Raw genomic sequence first — 22,245 nt, 5'->3', positions numbered from 1 at the left:
TTTCATATACACCTTATACACACAGCCTGAAGGTAATTTCAGACAATATTTTAAATAATTCTGTGCATGGAACAGATTTGTGTTAAGTACTAGAGTGTGGAATTTTCCATTTGTGGTATCCTGGCGGTGCTCAAAAAGTTTTGGATCTTGGAGCATTTCAGATTTTCAGATTACATATGCTTAATCTGTAATGCATACTCAGTAAATATTTGTTGAGTAAATTGATGCCTTCATCTTAATGAGGTGCAAATAAGATGTTTCCTCCTGGAGATAACAGTTCATTAACTGAAGGCAAAAACTCCTATTGTGGCTAGTCTCCAAAATGACCAATAATCCCCATGTGTGTGGTGCCCTCCCACACTGCATTAGGGTTGGCCTGTGTGACTAACAGTGTACAGCAGACATAATGGTATGTTACTTCTGATCTTAGATCATAAAAGACACTGTTCAGTCACCAGCTGTGGGAGGAACTGGCTGCCATGAGCACACTTAAGCAGGCCTAGAGAGAGGCCCACAAGGTGAGGAACTGAGGCCTCCAGCCTTTAGTCACATGAGTGAACCATCTTGAAAGTGGATCCTCTAGCACCAGTCAAGCCTCCAGTTCCCACCCACACTCCTGACTGCAGCCTCATGAAAGACTCCAAGTCAGAGATAGCCAGCTAAACTGCTCCTGGATTTCTGACCCATAGAAATGGTAAGATAATAAATATCTGCTGTGTTAAGCCACTGAATTTTAGGGTAATTTGTTGCACAGCAATAGATAACTTATATCTTCCCTCTCTGTACTCATGCATAGCTTTCACTTTTGATGATACAAGTAATTATAACTTATATCTTCCCTCTCTGTACTCATGCATAGCTTTCACTTTTGATGATACAAGTAATTCTTACATATATCACAAAGCGCCCTCATGTCTATTCTTCACATCTCTTCATGTGGAGAGGCAAAAATCTACATCAACATCTATCATTTATTTGTTTTGCTATTTCTTAATTTTTTTGGAGGAAGTATTACATCTCCTATACCACATAATATAAATAAAGCTCTTGCTATCTTTTGTTAAATGATTCCTAAAAAAACCTATTTCGGCCGGGCACAGTGGCTCATGCCTGTAATCCCAGCACTTTGGGAGGCCGAGGCGAGCACATCACAAGGTCAGGAGTTCGAGACCAGCCTGACCAACATGGTGAAACCCCATCTCTAGTAGAAATACAAAAATTAGCCAGGCGTGGTGGCGGGCACCTGTAATCCCAGCTACTCGGGAGGCCGAGGCAGGAGAATCGCTTGAACCCGGGAGGCGGAGGTTGCAGTGAGCCGAGATCGTGCCATTGCACTTCAGCCTGGCGACAGACTGAGACTCTGTCTCAAAAGAATAAAAAATTAAACCTATTTCTAAGTTTTTTTTTACACCTAACATCTGGTTTTTCAAGGATAGAATATCATTCTGTCTTTGGAAATTATCATATTTAGAAAACCAGTTACCTGATTTTATAACTATCTTGACCTAGGTATACTATAGAAACTGAAATTCAAGACCTTTTAGCCACATCATTTCTCAGGTCTAGGTCATAAATAAAAACTAACAAATTCTCTTTTTTAGTAATTTTTTTTTAAACGCCAGTGAGTTAAAAGCTAATTAAAATTCCAAGCAGAAGAGAAAAGAATAGGAGAAAAATCATTCTATGCATTATTGTAATATGGTAATACGGTGGCAATCATACAGGAGCCCTGTCCTTTCACATAATTTATGCCAATCATTTTTCTATACTATGACAAAACTTCAAAAACTATCATTTAAAATATCTGTGATATTTTATTAGCAGGTACTACACAATTTATCTAACCATCCCCCACTTTTAAGGACTCTGATAACATTTTTTTTTGTTTTTAATTTTGAGACAGAGTTTTGCTCTTATTGCCCAGGCTGGGTGCAATGGCATGATCTCGGCTCACCGCAACCTCTGCCTCCCAGGTTCAAGCGATTCACTGCAGCATCAGCCTCCCGAGTAGTTGGGGTTACCGGCATGTACCACCATACCCAGCTAATTTTGTATTTTTAGTAGAGGCAGGGTTTCTCCATATTGGTCAGGCTGGTCTCGAACTCCCGACCTCAGGTGATCCACCCTCCTCGGCCTCCCAAAGTGCTGGGATTACAGGCATGACCCACTGCGCCCGGCCAACTTTTTCTTTTTAAAGAAGCTGAAAAACTTCAGGATACACAGTAATTATTAGCCATATATCACTTAGTTAACTTACTGGCTTCTGTGGTTAAATGTTGTTTTTTATTGCTCCATTTGCTCCATTTCCAGAAAGTTTCAGTAGAACAACGAATCCGAAAAGTATATACAGTGTATGGATTTAACTTGTCCAGAGCAACAAGATAACTTGAATTTTCTACTCCTTTGATTGTGACATTCCGCTATTAGAAAACAAATAAATATGTATGTATGTATATATTGTGTGTATGAAGAATATATATAAATATATATACACATACATACACTTTTGGTAAGAAAGCCTTCACATTTGTAACACAAACCGACAGAATCTCAATGAGTTTGTATATATAACACCCAAAGCAGTTTATCCACTATAATATTTTAATTCTTATATACCTGCCAAGCCAATGAAATTATGCCCTGCAATAGTAATAAAAAATTGAGTTGTCTTTTTAATTCAAATACTGGCTCTAAGTAATAATGGTCAATTAAATTATCTAAAGGATTACATAATTTTGATAATCAGTCAAATGGCTAACGGTGATGCAACAAACCTTAACATGATTTAGTAATTTGAGATGACTGTGAGGAATAAATGTATTATTTGGATGATATCTGGAAGTTTCTTGGAGGCTGGCATTACCTTTTGTGCATCTTTGTTAATATGACACTTAGAACTTCTAGTATGATGCTAAACATGTAGCAAATATGAAACAAATACTTCCTTAAACTAAGTAAATACAGTTAAAACGAAACAATTCTAAACAAATTTGAAGATCTGCGTGTCTCACAAAAGCCTCTGAGCTCCCCAAAACATTACAAAGAAGCTTTTCAGATTATATTTCACAGTTGTGACTGATTTTCTAGACATCAGTAAATTTCCAAATGAATAGTTAAGTACACCTCATTTATTTTAGACTTACCACAAATTACAAGATAGTATAATATAAAAGTCAACCTAAATATTTAAAATGTGTTAAAAAGTCATGTTGTGACTTATAAGTACCAATTACAACTTGCTCCCACTGCCACACTTCACAGTTTTAAAAAATCACTTCTGCTGTCTGGTGCCAATTCATCCATTAATGATGCTAAAGGTTACAGCAAAAACTACTCATTCATTCACAAATTTACTGAGCACCAGCTATGTGCCAGGTACTATACTGCATCTGGGAACACTCTGAGGAATAAAAGTCAAATTTACAATTGTTATTCAAATGATACAATGCTCTTATTACATGGATACTAATGTCTTTCTTGGTTCTTAGTAAATCTCTATAATAAACAATCTGAGAGCTTAAGCATATCAATTTGCTTAATTCTTTTTGAGAACTGTTTCATCCAAAATAATCACAAAGGAAGTCTTTAGGAGAATCTTACCTGTTCTTGTACTGTATTAGATTTCTTAATTTCAATTTGACATAAAAAATTAATCTTTGCAAAGTTGCCTGGTAAATGCCAAGAAAGTTTAACAGCTGTTGAATTAATATCCTTCACTTTGAATGAAGTAGGAGTATGGGGATAAACTGCAAATATAATTAAAGATTACTTTAAACATTTATTTAAAGGGGTAAGCTATCTTCTAATACGACAACATAAAAAACAAGGAGGCATCATTAGTGCTAACCAACAACATCCTACCCAGTATTTGTGGAATCGACAAACCTAATTTCTACTACTGACATCTTGCCAACATTTTTAAACAATCAATCATGTTCAAAGCTCTTCAATTAGTGTCAGGAATACTCAAAGGTAGTAAGATCACAGTATTTACCTTTAAGGAACTTCTAATTTACTTGGGGAATGACCAAAAAAAAAAAAAGAAAAAAACAAAAAAGAAAGAAAAAAAGAAAGATAATAAGAATACAAATGCTAAGTTCTAAATGCATGATACAGATATTAACTACTTCGTACATGTAAGCACGGTAGGGTAAGTCTTACAGTGAAGATGGAACTTAAGATGAACTTTGCAGGAAGAATCAGACAAAAACTGGCCAAAAAAAAAAAAAAATGCAGAAAAGCATTTTAGGCAGAGATGGCAATAATGAAGGTACAGCGAGGCAAACTGCATATTACGTTGGTGATAGTGTGTATGCCCACTTGAATGGCAGGAAAGAATCGCATGCGAAGTCAGGCTGAAATGGCAGAGGGCAGACAAATACATACAAATACTACCATGCCAGGATAAAATGTAGCCATGGTGACACTAGGAAAAATCCAGAAATCACAAAGATGACAGGAAAGAATAACTGATAAAAGTGACTTATACAAATAAGGCAACAGGATCATCTACTAATCACTTGTGAGACTGTATGATACATGCCTTTGGTTTAGGCCCTTTCGCCCCTGCCTGAGTCTCTAAGAGAAGGTCTAGGCCGTTGTTCAGTGTGCTGCAAGCCTGACATGGAGTGTTAATGCACATGGACTGTGGGAATGAATACCAAAAAGACCAACCACATTTTATTTTTATTTGGAGCTATGTATTAATACGATTGGTAAAAACGCAGAAATCGTTAGTAATAAAAGGGACAAACTATTAATACATACAACAACATGGATGGCTTGTATTTAAAAAAAATGCCAACCTGCCTACTGTATGATTTTACTTATGTAACAGTCTCAAAATGACAAAACAACAGAGATGAAGAATAGATTCATTGTTGTCAAGGCACAGGGGATGCTGGAAGGGCAACATGAGCAAGCTCCTTTGTAGCGACAGGGCAGTTCTGTATCTTGCATGTGGTAGTGGTTACCTGAATCTATACATATAAATTGCACAGAACTACACACACACACACACACAAGTACAAATGAATGCACATAAAAACTGAGCAAGGTCAGTAGTCCAGTTAACAGTGTTTTAAGAGTGTCAATTCCCTGGTTCTGATATTGTACTAGAATTATATAAGATGACACCACTGAGGATAGCCAGAGGATGGGTTCACAAGGCTCTTATTATTGCAACCACCAGTGAGTCAACAATTACTTCAAAATAAAAGTTTTTAAAAATTGGGCAGAAGATATTTCAGAAATCAAGAATTATCAGAAACAGCTACTTACAGTTTATTTGTAAATTACTAATTCAAGTATTTAAACTCAATAAAATAGTAAAACTTGAAATTATACATTTAAAGTTTTTATAAATATATGAAATTAAGTAACTATAAAGAAAATAATCAGCAAAAAGTAATCTCCATAAGTACTTTTCATTAACCAAAGCATTTCACCACTTCTCAAGTTATTTTTAAGACATTAGTTTATTTATAGCTTACCTTTTTCAGTTATATTAACTAAAATTGTTGATTCTGATCGACCCAGAGGATTGTGGGCATTCAAAGTAAAATTATATATTTCTTGATTTGGAAGCATTTGAAAGAATAATTGATAGCTTCCATTTGTAGGTGCTTCAGCTCTTTTAAATCTAACATATTTTCCTGAAAAACTGTTAATTAAAAAAAAAAATTTCAAAATGGCAAGAGATAAATATTGCAGGAAAAAATAGGCAAATTTGTAATACTTAATTTGTATAAAAAGTTTAAATTTCTAATTAGAGGCATATTACATACTCAGAGAAGAAAATGTACATGATACAGAAAATAGAAGAAAATAATCAGCTGTAAGTTTACGACCCAGAAACAGTCTCTGTTCATATTCAAGTGTTCTTCATTCTAAGCTTCTTAAAAGAGGAGACATGAAATTGAGTGTACATGTGGCTGAACTGCAGTACGTATAAGTGTAATTTTATACAGCATATTTGGTTTTATACCTTGCTTGCAACATAAATGACCTAGTGCACTTCCCTATGTCATTTAACATGTACCTCCAATGTACTCCTTGCTATCTGATATCCTTTCCCAATTATCATTACCTTTCAAGTAAAGTGTAACTTGTAGCACGTGGGCCCACCAATGCTGTCGCCCTTCCTGGATTCCAACTACATAGAATTTCTTTTAAATCATGTGTCTCACAATTCAGTTGTTGAGGAGTATCTGGTGGATCTAACAAAAAAAAAGAAAAAAAATCTAGGTACTTATGATTACATATATTTTCCCTGAAAACATAGTATTTTATAAATGTTAATGCTTTCCACAATTTCCTAAAAAATGAAATAATTTACTATTTACATTTTACTTTTGAACAATGCAGGAATGTCTTGTCAGAGTTCATATTACATTAGAATTGACAGATTAAAATATACTGAAAAATGACTCTTAGCTCATTTGGAAACTCCCTATAAACTTCAAAGATCAATGCCCACTTTTTCCCGTTAATCCTATTTCAGAGTCTACCAAATCTCTCCAAGAAACCTGTGTCTAATATGTTAAGTCAGAAAAATCTATAGGTTAAAAAGTATTATCACCTATCATCAATATACTGTGATTTGAAAAGAAATACCAAAACATACTGAAAATCAATAAGTCATGCTACATGTTTCAGAGTTCTAAAATACATTATAAGTACTGTTATTTAGAACACTCTTGGTAAAATCCTGCGTCTCCATATTCAAACTGACTGCAGCTCTTTCGTTGTTTTTCTCTTTATCAAAACTGTTCTCCTTGGCTTTAAAGCAGGACTAGAAAAATTAATTTTTTTTTTTTTTTTTTTAAGATGAGACCTTCAAAGTGATAAATGAGCTGGGTGCAGCGGCTCCTGTCTGTAATCCCAGCTCTGGGAGGCCGAGGCAGGCAGATCACTTGAGGTCAGGAGCTTGAGACCAGCCTGGCAAACATGGTGAAACCCCATCTCCACTAAAAATACAAAAATTAGCCGGGTGTGGTAGGGGGTGCCTGAAGTCCCAGCTACTTGGGAGGCTGAGGCAGGAGAACTGCTTGAACCTGGGAGGTGGAGGTTGCATTGAACCCAGACTGTGCGAGAGAGTGATACTCCATCTCAAAAAAAAAAAAAAAAAAAGTGATAAATGAAAATTCTGCAGTCTGACACTGTTTATTATAGAAATATTTCTGTAATCATGTTTAACCATACACATATAGAAACTGGTATTTCCTCTGTCATATTTATCCAAACTATCTTTCACTTTTGGTAAAAGTTCTTTTTAAAAAAAACTGCTTGTTTAAAAATTCTGTAAAATGTTTTTTTCACAAACTTGAATTAAAAAAAAAATACTACTTAGTTTATCAAGCAAAACTTAGAAAATTTTATACCTTCTCCAGAGATGAGGAAAACATCCTTCAGTGATATTTTAGGTAACATTAAGAGGATTAATGAGTGTTTATATGAGAGTTTAACAATTAGATAAGTAAACAAACACTGACATATTTATTCTGAAAATTGTTTTAAACCTAAGGCCAAATATTCAGTCACTCTATTAAAACCACATACCAAAAATTTGGAATATATTTAAAATGCTGGTTATCTTAGGATTTGGCAGATATTAAGTTGAAATATTAAAATCTAAACAACAAGAGCAAATAAGAGATAAATAGAAGGACAGACAGAGGGGAAAAATTTGAGAGGACAGTATTTGAAATGTACTAATTTTCTTTTCAAAGAAATTGACTTATAAAATAATCAACTGAAGCTAGGTTAAAAGCTAGGTATACATCAACTACATTTTTATGTACCAGTCAATAGAAAGTGCAATTTAAAAAACAAAGTCATTTTTAATATTACCAGAAAACACCAAGCACTAGGAAAAAATTTACCAAAAGACCAAAAAAACCTCATATTAAGATGAATTAAAGAAGACCCAAGTAAATGTAGGGATATACCATGTTCACAGTTTGGAAGATGCAAATATTGTAAGAATGAAAATTCTCCTAAATTGATCCACGGATTTAACGTAATCCCAATCAAAATTCCAGCAGGGTAGGTGTATGTGTATACAGACGTGTATGTAGGGAAAAACTAATAAGCTGATTCTAAATTTCTTTTCAGTATTTTCAGTAAATGGTGGCTTAACAGGATATCCATAAAGAAAAGGAAATAAATGAATCCTGATACCTAACTCACGAAATAACCTGTTCTTATAAATTTCCTAAAAGTTCCCTCTGAAGGGAGATGTTACTGCTGCTCAACAAATATTGTACAATATTTCAACCTCCAAACGTTATAAATGAAGGTTAAATTATAAATTAAATCAGCTTGTTCTATCACTATGATAAAAGATTACAACACTGTCTGAAATAACAGAAATGGAAACAGTGCATAGTCTCATCTTTTAAGTTTTAATTTCTTTTTTCATACTTTTAAGTAATAGCTCATTTTTGGTATTGCACACGAAGCAACTTCACTACATATACCACTGGGTCTCAACTTAGACTCCGGGACTATTTGTGAAAAATGCTGCACGTAATTTCCTAACATTCCATTAAGAAGGAAAACATGATTTCCAGGATTTAAATTTGAATGTAACCTTGCTTTCACTTGAATTCCAAATGCATTACTGAGAAGACAAAGAGAGTCAGATTACAGCCATCAAGGTGAGATGAGCACCTAAGCCTGGCTATTCCTTTGGGAACACACCAGTATCTGAATGAAATTCATCAAGAAGTACTGTATAAGTAAACAAGAGAGCTGCTGATCTAGACCACAGCTGAGAATCATTAAAAAGAAAAAGAAAAAGCACTAAGCAATCAAAAGAAATATCATAAAATCTAGTTAATCTATCTTACACACTTTATTCATATGACCTATAGACTAAAATCCCAGACTTCTAATTCAGCATGCAGGGAGGAAGGGACTCACTGATAAAGCTGTCAGTGACACCAAAACGTTACGGTTGCTACAAGGAAGGGAGGCAGAAAAACTCTAAAATGGAGACCTCAAAGTTCTAAATGTTTATCTGTGGACATTCAACACAAGCCAAATGGGCAGGGCAGCCCACAACAAACAACTACTACTGGAAATACCATGGAATTTTAGACAGTGGGGTGATCATGTTAATACAGACACCTTGAATGATAGAGCATACATCATATACAGAACGCAGTGGGAGAGTACATTTCCCCTCACCCATGTCCTCCTGCCAGCCTGTTCTTCTCAAACCTAATAGTTAAAAGCTGGAGAAGATATGTTATGCTACTGAAATATTTTGTGTAAAATTGCTATAATTTCTTTAATTTAGATATTTTAAAAAAGGTATACTTTAACTGGAAAATTAATTCACATAATATCTAAACAATGCAGGGTTAAGAAATATTATATACTATCCTTGACTTAACAAAGTTGTTAACTAAGAATTTAAACTAAACATTAGAAGCTAGATGTTTCAAATCTGATTACAAAACCAACAAATTATACAGATACAGGTTATGTACAAAACAAGCTTGCAATTCATTTTAAAACAAGCAAATATTCTAGTGCCTCCTTTGTATATAGCCTTTATATTAAAGAACAAAGAAATGAGAAAGAAACGGAATCACTCCCCACACCTCCCACTCCAGAAGAAGAATTAAGGGTTTCAAGGAGGACCAAAACAGGCTAATATGAATTCTCTCTTTAAAATCATATACTTACATCCAGCAAAAATAACAGTTCCAAATATGTTATCTTCGGTTGTAAAAACCACATTTGTTCCACTACTTGCAGAAACAGAAATATTATGAATCTTGATTGCAACATTTTCCCCATCAAGATGGATCAAGGGGCAGTTTGTATGGCCAATCAGTGCTGATAACACTTTTTCTTGACTTATACAACAAAATGTTATGTCTGAGCCTACAAGTATCACTTTATCTTGAGGAAAAACCTTAGTCTGAGAATCAGGCATCCCTAGAAAGAAAAAGAGGAATTATCAACATTTTATACAGAAGTCTTTTACATAAACTTTTCTATATTTTAAGACTTTTTTTTTCATAAGATGACTTTTAAAATAGCCCAGTATATACACTACAAACTGTTAGGTACTTTGGATGGTTCAAAGAGAAGGTGTGTTCCAGAGGTTTTGTAGGAGCAAGATATATACAAGAAATTTTTAAAAAGTGTATGTGGTTTTATTTACTTATGAAGGGATAATGGTGAGAAAGCAGAAGCAGATTACAGGTCAATATCTAAACTTAATGTCATAGGTTTATATCTAAGAAGTCTAAGGGTTGAAATTCCGTGGGTTTATATATACATGCGAACAATCCACGCCCTCCAAAAATCACTAAATAATTCCATTCCTTTTATTCAATGTATTTAGGGCATATGTCTTACTTTCCATTGGCCTAAATATATGCCCAAGTACTCTACATCCTAAAAAACAATTTTCTTTCATCTAGCCCCCTTCCTTCCTCTAATCCTTTTCTCCATAGAGAGATCTCTCTCTACAATGATTACCAGCCTTTTCAGGATTTCATTTTATGGTCAACAATTTTCCAGGCCCCCCATCCAAACTGCCAACATTCTCCCTATGTATCAGTTTTACTTAATGTACAGATGGTTTTTGTTATGCTTGCAGATCCCCATGTTCCTGGCAATAACTATGCAGCCTCTAGGGATCTGCTCTGTGAGCCAGAAATTGGGAACTATTTTTTTTTTAAATAGATTTCATCTCAGTATCATCTATACACAATTTTTAATGCTCTTCACTTCCTACGACAGTGATTTTCAAACCTGGATGTTTATCCAACCACTCAGAAAGTTCTTTCAAAATACAGATTCCTGAAGCCTATCTCAGACTTTTAGATCAAAATCTCCAGGGATGGTGGGCTTAGATGCTCCCAGGTAATCCTCATGCAGCTGAGTGAGGTTATGAGAACTGAAAGCTTAAACTAAATCTTACTCTTAAGTAAGACTAATTTAAATCATTTGAAACAAAAATTCTTTAAATATAAGCTTACAAGAAATGTTCTTCACAGGGCTCCAGTCACTCCACTCTTTGCGACCAGAAAAATGAAGACTGTCAATGTAGCATCTAATTTCCACAAAATGAATGGCACACTCCAAGGGCATATCTGAGGCCCAACTCCAGTGATGAAGTGTATCTTTGCCATTCAGAGTTGTGTTGTGGGTCACCTAAAAATGAACACAAACAAAAAACTCTATTTCCAAGTAGCAATATGTTTTGCTCTCCTTTAGAATTAAAAGACACAATAGATTCTATATAGTCATCAGCTAAGTTTATGGTTTGTCCTTTAATACAACTGAGTTTGTGTAAGGTGTAATAGCAGAGTAACAATAATCATGATTCATTTTCGTTTACTTCTTCAATTTTAGGCCCTAACGTATTATATAAGATGTTGCTATTCATTGAAACATTCAATTTGGTACGCAAGAAAATACAGGTTGGGTATCCCTTGGGACCACAAGTGTGTTGGATTTCGGACCTTTTCAGATTGCATTATATACTTCTCAGATGAGCATCTCTAATCTAAAAATCTAAAATCTGCCTGGGCACGGTGGCTCACACCTGTAATTTACCCAGCACTTTGGGAGGCTGAGACTGGCAGATCCCTTGAGCCCAGGAGTACAAGACCAGCCTGGACAATATGGTGAAACCTCATCTCTACAAAAATAAAAAATAAAAAATAAAAAAATAAAATTAGCCAGGCATGCTGGTTTGTGCCTGTAGTCCCAGCAACTCAGGAGGCTGAGGTGGGAATGTCTATTGAGCCTGGAAAGTCAAGGCTGCAGTGAGCTGAGATCATGCTACTGCACTCCAGCCTGGGTGGCAGAATGATATCCTGTCTAAAAACAACAACAAATAAATAAAATAACAAAAATCCCAAATCTGAAATGCTCCAGTGAGCATTTCCTTTGAGCATCATGGTGGGGCTCAGAAAGTTTTGAATTTTGAAACACTTTGAATTTTGGATTTTCAGATAAGGGATGCTCAACCTGTATACCATTGCCTAATGATCTAAATTTTTCATGGAGTAAAAGTAATGAATGGGGTTGTACTTTCAAAAGTTTAAGTCAAGGAGAGGAGCAGCATTTCAATAAAATAGTTTAAGACTAGATTTGTTTTTTATATAAGTATTCTATATATTTACTTTTATTTTTAAATAGAAGTTCAAATATGTATGTTATACTAATACAAAGTATTATCAATTGTAAGAAATGAGCAAGATTTCAATAAAATATTGAGGTGCTATAAAAGATAACTTGGGACTTCTAGGTAAACACAATAAACAAATATTTCCTTCTCCCTTACCTCCTGAAATCACTTCAAAGTAGGAGTAAACAGATTTTTTTAAAAGGTGTGAATGGACAAATACAAAATATAGGAGATAAAGCAACATCACTAAAATCTGGAAGCTGGAAAGCAAATGGATAATGGTAACTGATGTAGAAGACCTGAGAAAACGCAATCTTAAGCATCCAATGGGAAATACAGGAAACCAGCTTGCTTCTATTACAGAAACGCCAAAGGGCTCAGTGAGTGGCTGTCCCAGGCTTCCCTGGAAATAAAGAGCTCAAAACAGCAGGATTGCTTGAAAGTCGTTTGAAGGTATGTTGGCTACCCAGATCCCTTCCTATACTCCACGCTATCGAAGGACTACCTTTGTTTACCTTGGCAGAAAAATAAAGATATATGTTCTGGAAGAGTAAAAAAGAATATCTTTGGATTGAAGAATTTTAGGAAGAGATGAAAATGGGGACTATCATTCCAAAAACAGGGGGATTGCTAACCTATGCCTTCTTCCTCTGCTCAGCTCCCAGGATACTGGTTTGCCAGATTAATCCTCACCAGGTAATAGCCTAAATGAACTTTTCTAAGTCACATGAACAGGTCAAGATAAAATACCTAAAATAAAATTTGGTGTTTGCCACCTGCATAGCCCATCCTCATCACTCTAGAGGGAGGGCCCTCATCAACAAGTCCTATCCAGAGAAACCAAAGTGCCAATTAGATTAAAAAAAATTTTTTAAGAGCCCCTCACTTAACTATGAGCAGCAACCAGGATGACCAGAAAGTGTACAAGAAATTCTAATATGAAAGTCAATGACCAAAAAGAAAAGAAAAAGAAAAAAATGTGAGGAAACAGGGCACGCAGAAAAAAATTTTTAATCATTAGCATCCTCAGAGATAAGATATTGCATCCATGAAACAAAAACTGTATACATTAAAAAAATCCTTTCTTTCAAAGGATCTTCTATAAATTAATAAACATATGAATAGAAATTCAATAGCAAGATGCAAAATTCAGTTTAGAAGAAATTTCTCAGAAAATAGAAAATACATAGAAAACAAGAAAGATACAAACAATCAGAGGATTGTTGTGGAAGGTTCATGAAGAACAGAAGTTCTAAAAAAAAAAAATAAAAAAAAAAAAAGGAGAAGAGAGAAGGACAAATCAAAGAAATAAAACAAGAAATTCCCAAGCTGACACACATGCGTTTTTAGACTGACAGGAGTCCAATGAGTGTCCAGCACAACAGATAAAGATAGATCCACACTAAGAAACAATGGAATCATACCTTCAAAATCTTGACAAAATTTCCCAACCTATAATTTTTACCCAGTTAAACTAGTAATCATGCACGAGTGCAGAACAGACATTTTCATAAATGTGGTATCTCCATGTATTCATTTGGTAAGCATTTTACACTCCGCCCAGTAATGTATGATATGAAAGTTCCAGTTCCTCTGCAACTTCTCAGTATTAGTAATTGACAAGCTTTTAAATTTTTTAAATAATTAAAAGAATAAATTATATTTGCAAGTGAGCTGTTACAGACAGCAGAGAATATCTACAATAGCAAGTAACTACTGGAATACAGTTGGCTCCCCTCTATTCATCGCTCCCATCTGTGGGGTCAACCAACTGTGGATCAAAAATACTTGGAAAAAAATTCGCATCTGTGCTAAACATGCGCAGACATTTCTTGTCCTTATTCCTTAAACAATATAGTATAACAACTACTTACACAACGTTTACATTGTATTAGGTATTACAAATAATCTAAAGAGGGTTTAAAATATACAAGAGGATGCCCGTAGATTATATGCAAACACTACACCATTTTACATCAGGAATTTGAGCATCTTTGAATTCTGGTATCTAAGGGAGGTCTGGAAGCAATCCCCCAAAAGATATCAAGGGACAAGTGTATATGCTTCCACAAAAATGAGGAAATAAGAGAAAAACTGGAGATTTAGCAAAAAGAAGATCCATCTTAAGACAAACTTGTAGGAAATACCCTAGATGATGGAGACCCCTTGGACCACAGCTTCCTAAGGAATGTGTTGAAAGACACTGAGGTCTATCTTGAGTGAGCTATAAATATATCTAGGTATTAATCCATTCAAACCTAGAACTGATCGGTAGGGGTTGAGGCTACTGGAGCCTCTGTGACGCCTCTGGCCACAAGCGGTCTCGGCTATTTTACCACACTCTGTGCTATACAAATATTATCAGTGTCTGTGTGAAACCTTCTGTGAATAAGGTTGGGAAGCCAGTCAGAAGGCCCTCAGAAAGATTTATTCGCAAAGATAAAACTGATAAAGTACTTCGTATATTTGAAAATTGCAAGGAGATCTACACTGCCTGCAAATAATTTAGGATTAAAGTGATGAAGCAGAGAAATAAACAAAAAAACAAGATAATATAAGGAGTGGACAAAAAAATGTGAATTTTTTTATAGACCATAATACAAATGATTAATACTGTTCTACCAAAAATTATCATAGATTCCACTGGAAAAAGATAGGAAAATGGCAGGCTGCAGGGAGAAGGAGTCAGAGGGAGGAGCAGAAAGAGATAAGGCGGTGGGGTTAGAGGAGAAAAGGGAGGGGGGCTGCTATCAAGAAATAGCAACATAAGCATGCTATTTGGAGAAATGAAGATAAATAATGAAAGGGATCAGTTAAAAGAGTTGAAACAGGTTGTTTCCAGGGAAAGTCAAGGAGGAGTATTTGTGTGGGGGCAGCAGTGCCTAGTGAGCTCTTCCCGGTGTGCGCAGCACACAGCTCCCACTGCTGGACACAGAGACCATGCACAGACAAGTGCCTCACAAATCAAACACGAATACAAAGCATTCTTGATTTTTAAATTTTAAAATAATAGCCTTATTACAAAATAATAGAATTAAAACATCATAAAATGATCACAAGCAATTTTGTCTTAAATACTAACATTAATAACATACTATTAATAAAAATGTCCTGGGGCATTTTCCCTTTACAGTTCTAAAGAAATGTGTTCTTTCTCATTGCTTCTTGCTATTATTTTCCCAAACAAATTTTTTCCCAAAAGTAGGGAATTACTGTCTTGTCACTGGCTGACTTACGCATGTTGTAGAATGAGCTATATGGTTTTAGCATAACAGTCCCTTCATTTAAGTCTGATTTCACTCACATTTCAGAGTGTCCCTCTTTAATTCTAGTATTCTCTAGTTAGTTCCTCCTCAAGTTACCTTAAAAATAAAAAAGCCTTGTCCCTATCCATCTGACAAAGGGCTAATATCCAGAATCTAAACTTAAACAAATTTACAAGAAAAAAATCAAACAACTCCATCAAAAAGTGGGCAAAGGATATGAACAGACAGTTCTCAAAAGAAGACATTTATGTGGCCAATAACAAAAAGCTCATCATCACTTGTCATTAGAGAAATGCAAATCAAAACCACAATGAGATACCATCTCATGCCAGTTAGAATGGCGATCATTAAAAAGTCTGGAAAAAACAGATGCTGGAGAGGATATGGAGAAATAAGAATGCTTTTACACTGTTGGTGTGAGGGTAAATTAGTTCAACCATTGTGGAGGACAGTGTGATGATTCCTCAAGGATCTAGAAGCAGAAATACCATTTGACCCAGCAATCCCATTACTGGCTATATACCCAAAGGATTATAGATCATTCTACTATAAAGACACGTGCACACATATGTTTATTGCAGCACTATTCACAATAGCAAAGACTTAGAACCCACCCAAATGCCCATCAATGATAGACCGGATAAAGAAAATGTGGCACATACACATCATGGAATACTAAGCAGCCATAAAAAAGGATGAGTTCATGTCCTTTGCAGGGACGTGAATGAAGCTGGAAGCCATCATTCTCGGCAAACTAACACAGGAACAGAAAACCAAACACAGCATGTTCTGGCTTATAAGTGGGAGCTGAACAATGAGAACACATGGACACAGGGAGGGGGACATCACACATTGGGGCCTGTCAGGGACTGGGGGGCTAGGGGAAAGATAGCATTAGGAGAAATACCCAATGTACATGATGCACTGATGGGTGCAGCAAACCACCATGGCACATATATACCTATGTAACAATCCTTCAGTTTTGCACATGTATCCCAGAATTTAAAGTGTAATAAAAAAAATTACAAAATTAAAAAAATAAATAAATAAAAAAGACTCATCCCTAAAGGGAATAGTGACAAACAATATTTGTTTAGCAGCTTTACAGATATACTATTTACTTTGCAGACCCTAGAGCAAATATTGCCACTGTACCAATGATAAAAATGAGGTTTGAGGAGTTATCCTAAGCCCATAAGTGGTAACCCAGAGTGCAAAATGTTAGGCCATAATGACAAGTTAAGCAATATAATTTAAATAAATAATAGCTTTAAGACAGCACTGGTAGAGCTGTATCAAAGTTAGCTGCAAATTAGATTAACAGACAAGACTTGCCATGAGAATCAAGAAAAGTGAGAGTTTGTAGGCTGAATTAAGATGGGCTTTAAGGCCGGGCGCAGTGGCTCATGCCTGTAATCCCAGCACTTTGGGAAGCTGAGGCAGGTGGATCATGAGGTCAGGAGATGGAGACTATCCTGGCTAACACGGTGAAACCCCGTCTCTACTAAAAATACAAAAAATTAGCTGGGTGTGGTGGCTCGTGCCTGTAGTCCTAGCTACTGGGGAGGCTGAGGCAAGAGAATTGCTTGAACTCGGGATGTGGAGGTTGCAGTGAGCCGAGATTGTGCCACCGCGCTCCAGCATGGGCAACAGAGCGAGACTCTGACTCAAAAAAAAAAAAAAAAGGATGGGTTTTAAAATAAGGAGTAGGCAGTCTGGGCAAAAAAGTGAGACCCCATCTCTATAAAAAATGGAAAAAAAAAAAAAAAAAGTTGGGCACAGCTGCATGCATCTGTAGCCCCAGCTACTCAGGACACTGAGGCAAGAGCATCCCTTGAGCCTAGGAGTTTGAGGCTGCAGTCAGCTATATGATAATGCCACTGTACTCCAGCCGAGGTGACAGAGCAGAACCCTATCTCTAAAAACAAAACAAAACAAAACAAATAAAATAAAATAAGGGGTAGGATTTGACCTGGGTCTTGAAATGTAGGTTCAAGTAGGATATGTGAGAAGGAAGAGGACGACATTTTAAATTTAAAAAATATATATCTCTTTTTTTTTTTTTTTTTTTTTCTTGTGAGACGGAGTCTCGCTCTGTCGCCCGGGCTGGAGTGCAGTGGCCGGATCTCGGCTCACTGCAAGCTCCACCTCCCGGGTTTATGCCATTCTCCTGCCTCAGCCTCCCGTGTAGCTGGGACTACAGGCGCCAAAATATAAATTGTAGCAGTTAAGAGAAGACTCGGAAACCAAGCTGCCTGGGTTGGAATCCTGACTCCACCAAAGTCTTCCTGTGACTCTGTTGCCATCTGTAAAATGGGAATAATAATAGTTTCACCCTCCTGGGACTGTTGTGAGGATAAAAAGAATCAAGGTATACAGTAATGTGCTATATAACAATATTTCAGTCAATGTGGGCCCACATATACCATGGTGGTCCTTTAAGATTATAATGGAGCTGAAAAATTCCTATTACCAAGTGACATCATAGCTAACATAATGGCATAGTGCAACATATTACTCATGTGTCTGTAGCGATGCTGGTATAAACAAACCTACTGTGCTGCTGGTATAAGAGTATAACACATGTAATTGTACTCTGTACATAATACTTGATAATGATAATAAATGACTATGTTACTGGTTTATGTATACAGTGTACCACACTTTCTATCATTATTTTAGAGGGTACTCCTACACGTTTTTAAAAGTTAACTGTAAAACAGCCTCAGGCAGGTCTTTCAGGAAGGATTCCAGAAGAAGGCCTTGTTACCAGAGGAGATGAGAGCTCCACACATGTTACTGCCCCAAAGACCTTCCAGTGGGACAAGATGTGGAGGTGGAAGACTGTTATACTGACGATCCTGGCCCTGTGTCGGCCTAGGCTAATGTGTGTGTTTTTGTCTTTGTTTTTAACAAAATAGCTTACAAAGTTAAAGAAAAATAATTTTTAAAAATACAAACAAGCTTATAGAGTAAGGATATAAAAATATTTTTGTACAGCTGTACAATGTATTTGTTTCAAGCTAAGTGTTAATACAAAAGAGTCAAAACGTTTTTAAAAATTAAAAGTTCTAAAGTAAAAAAGTTACAGTAAGCTAAGGTTAATTTATTACCAAAGAAAGAAAAAAAGTTTTATAAATTTAGTGTGGTCTAATTGTACTGTGAAGAGTCATGTCCTAGGCCCTCACATTCACTCACTGACTCACCCAGAGAAACTCAGTCCTGCAAGCTCCATTCACGGTAAGTGCCTTATACAGGTGTACCATTTTTTATCTCTTTAAACATTTTATTGATACATGGTATTTATGGGATACATGTGAGTATTGATTACATGTACAGAATGTGTAATGATCAAGTCAGGGTATTTGGGGTATCCATTATCTTATGAGTATCATCATTTCTATGTGTTGGGAACATTTCAAGTCCTCTAGCTACTTTGAAATATATAATACATGGATGCTAACTACAGTTACCCTACTTGGCTATCTACCATTAGAACTTATATCTTCTATCTAACTGTATATTTGTACCCATTCACCAACCTCTCTTCCTGCCCCTGTCCCACCAACACACCCTTCTCAGCCTCTAGTATTTATCATTCTATTATTAATAATATCTCTACCTCCATGAGATCAGCTTTTTTAGTCTCCATGAGTGAGTAAAAACATATTATATTTATCTTTCTGTGCCTGGCTTATTTCACTTAGCATAGTGGCCTCCAGTTCCATCCTGGTTGCTGAAGATGACATGATTTCATTCTTTTTTTATGGCCAAACAGAATTCCATTGTGTATATATATCACATTTTCTTTATCCACTCATCTACTGAGGGACACTTAGGTTGATTCCATGTATTTTCTATTGTGAATAGTGCCATGATAAACACATGAATTCAGGTAACCCTTTAACATACTGATTTCTTTTCCTTTGGATAGATACCCAGAAGTGGGACTGCTGGATCCTATAAGAGTTCTCTTTTTAGTTTTTTGAGGTATCTCCATACCGATTTCCATAGTAGTTGTACTAATTTACATTCCCAATCACATTGTATAAGAGCTTCCCATGTTCCACATCCTCACCAACGTATAAGTTTTTTTGTCTTTTTAATAAAAGCCATTCTAACAGAAGTGAGTTAATTTGACTGTGGTTTTAATTTGTATTTCCCTGGTAAGTAGTGATGTGGCTGCATTTTTTCATATACCTGTTGTCCATATGTCTTCTTTTGAGAAATGTCTATTCATGTCCTTTGCCCACATTACAATGGGAGTATTAATTTTTTAATTGTTGAGTTGTTTTAGTTTACGGTAGATTCTTGATATTAGTCCTTTGTTGGACAAATAGCTTGGAAATGTTTTCTCCCATTCAACAGACTGTCTCTTTACTCCGTTGCATTCTAGTCTCAGCAGCTGCAGTCTGCGCTTCTCTCACGCTTCAGCCTTAGCAGCGGCACATCATGCCCCACTTGTGCTTCAGCAGCCGCAGGCAGGGGACTCTGGGCACACGGAATACACTTTAGCAGTGGGGCCACTGCTGGTGTTCTGCTGGCTGCCTCACTTTCCTCTCCCTTCCCTGCTTTAGGTGCTTCCTGTCACTTCTCTTGAATCCCGATGCTCTCTCTGGGATGATCTATTTGAAGTGTGACTACTACTCCCTATCTTGCTTCTTTGTTGTAGAGAAGGTGAGTACGAGATGCCTCTAGTCAGCCATCTTGAAGCCCCTCCTCCATTTAAAGTCTTCTATACCATATTTTAACATACCTTTTATATATTCAGATACAGAAATACTTACCATCATTACAATTGCCTCCATTATTCAGTACAGTAACACACCATACAGGTTTGTATGTGGCCTAGAAGCAACAGGTTATTGTCCCATATAGGCTAGGTGCTAGCTGACTAATGTTATTTTAGGAATGAAATACGTGGGTTGTCAAAGAGAAACAATAAGAAAGTATGAAATATAGAATAATCTTTTCTTATTATCTTTACTAATCTATGTACTTGAGCAACTTAAACAAATTGTAAAATCACAAGATGGTCTTCTAATTCTTAAACCTGTAACTAAGCAAACTCCAAATCTATCAAGAAAAAGAGTAAAATGCTGAAAGGCAGCATTTCCATGTAACAGCTGTCAAATTTTTCATACCTGTTGTTCATGACTCCTTAGAGGTCATTCATAAACAGGATTGAAAAAACAAGAGAGAGAAAAAGCATGTACTGATAAATTCGAGCTTATAGATTTATAAAAAAATGCTCTATGGCTAAACTCTGGCTAAATATGCTTCAAAACATTAGACAAAGGTAAAATAATACACTCAATTAAATGTATACTTTCATTTACATAAAAACATGCATATAAACCAGTCCAGACAGGAATACACAAAAACAGTACTTACTATGTTCAGATGGTAGAATCACGGCTTATTGCTCCCCTAATTTCCTAAGCTATCTATAACGGTTACACATCTTTTAATAATTAACAAGTGATTTTTAAATGATGCATGATGTTTTCAATGAACCCTGAAAGGTATTTGATTTACTTCCTAAATAATCCAAAAGTTCACTGATACCACCTTAAGACTTCCTGAAAAAAAAAGTATTCAGTTTCTTTAATGTCATAGGAAGAAAATCTATGTTCAAACTTACTAATTTTACGAGCTCCATACTCTCTTTACGTAGAATTTTAATTTCCCAGATAACATTTGAGTGGTGTGGAAAAACTGAACCCCTGTCATTCCACTTTAGGTATAATGTAGAGGTTGAGAAATCAGCAGACAAATTCAAGATCTCTGGAGTATCTGGAATTAAGGCTTTAAAAAAAGGAAACAAAAGAGAAAACTTAGTAAAATAAGTAATGATTTTTCATACTGTAACTCTGCTAATCAACTACTTATAAACTCTATTTCTTCTTGATCAAAAAATCAACACTCAAGATTTAAAAGGAAACTCTAGAACCTAGTAATCCTGGCTGCAGTAAAAAGGACATGGACTAAGATGCCATATAAGGAAAAGATAAAATGTCATGGACATTTCAAAGAAAGGACTGGATCAAAGAAATGAAGGGTTGGTTCTAATGATAAAGGGAAACAACCAATATTCTCTCAAATTTCTGAAAAAGGGGAACAAATATATTATTTATTTGTAGAGGTAGCTCCCAATACTTAATCAGCCAAATTTAAGAAAATTATTTATTAGCTGGCTGTTTCAAATCCACAGCACATTTTCTAATACAAACAGCAACTAGGTTTCTATAGTACTATAGTGTCATTTAGTCAGGAACCTACAGGTAGGCAACATCAGAGAGAAGAAAACAAGCTTCCTCTGTATGGCTGTAGGCTACCCTAAGAAAATGACAAAATATAGAAAGTTTGTTTTGGTAAAGGCTTCTCTGTTTTCTCTGCAGCTGTCTCAGGCATCTCCTGGTGTCAGAGTCCCTCATGCTGGGGGATGTCAACCACTTGAGAAATGCTATGGGCATTACTGATTTTAGATACCATTAAATAGTAGCAGGATTGTCTCAGTGACTAAGGCATTGAATTAAGAAGTCAATGGTTACTTGCAGAAATAGCAGGTTGTAAGATGTAAGAAGTAGCAGGATGTAAGAAGTATGTCAGAAAGGTTCCTTTATCAGGGTATGCAACACAGACTGAGGGGGATTGAGACAGGTGATAAGGTGACCAATTAGGAGACCACTGGAGCAATCCTGGCTAGAGTAACAAGGATATAAACTAAGATGCCATCTAAGGAAAAGATGTCATGGACATTTTAAAGAACTGACTAGATTAAAGAAAAAAAGGGTTGGTTCTAATGCAAAAGGGAAA

The 22,245-nt window shown here is 35.9% G+C and overlaps 1 protein-coding gene and 1 long non-coding RNA gene across 8 annotated transcripts in view; one reads left to right on the top strand and one right to left on the bottom strand.

Moving 5' to 3' along the window:
* The window catches only part of LOC105473100 (LIF receptor subunit alpha), a 113,809-nt gene that overhangs the window by 25,788 nt on the left and 65,776 nt on the right, over positions 1 to 22,245 (bottom strand). For all 7 annotated transcript variants that reach the window (XM_011726731.3, XM_011726733.2, XM_071098993.1 and 4 more), the window contains exons 5-11: positions 21,071 to 21,234; positions 11,004 to 11,178; positions 9,697 to 9,951; positions 6,089 to 6,218; positions 5,493 to 5,662; positions 3,601 to 3,746; positions 2,258 to 2,420 (exon numbers count right to left, since the gene is read on the bottom strand). In XM_011726731.3, coding sequence (XP_011725033.2) covers positions 2,258 to 2,420; positions 3,601 to 3,746; positions 5,493 to 5,662; positions 6,089 to 6,218; positions 9,697 to 9,951; positions 11,004 to 11,178; positions 21,071 to 21,234 — 1,203 coding nt within the window. The remainder of the gene's footprint in view (positions 1 to 2,257; positions 2,421 to 3,600; positions 3,747 to 5,492; positions 5,663 to 6,088; positions 6,219 to 9,696; positions 9,952 to 11,003; positions 11,179 to 21,070; positions 21,235 to 22,245) is intronic.
* On the top strand, positions 565 to 21,256 carry LOC105473099 (uncharacterized). The gene is made up of 3 exons (XR_982067.3): positions 565 to 694; positions 20,004 to 20,103; positions 21,170 to 21,256. It is a non-coding gene; the product is annotated as an uncharacterized lncRNA (long non-coding RNA).

The sequence above is a fragment of the Macaca nemestrina genome, chromosome 6 (assembly GCF_043159975.1).
Source record: "Macaca nemestrina isolate mMacNem1 chromosome 6, mMacNem.hap1, whole genome shotgun sequence".
Lineage (NCBI taxonomy): Eukaryota > Metazoa > Chordata > Mammalia > Primates > Cercopithecidae > Macaca > Macaca nemestrina.
The sequence above is the reverse complement of the archived record's forward strand: the minus strand, read 5'-3'. Positions and strand labels throughout refer to the sequence as shown.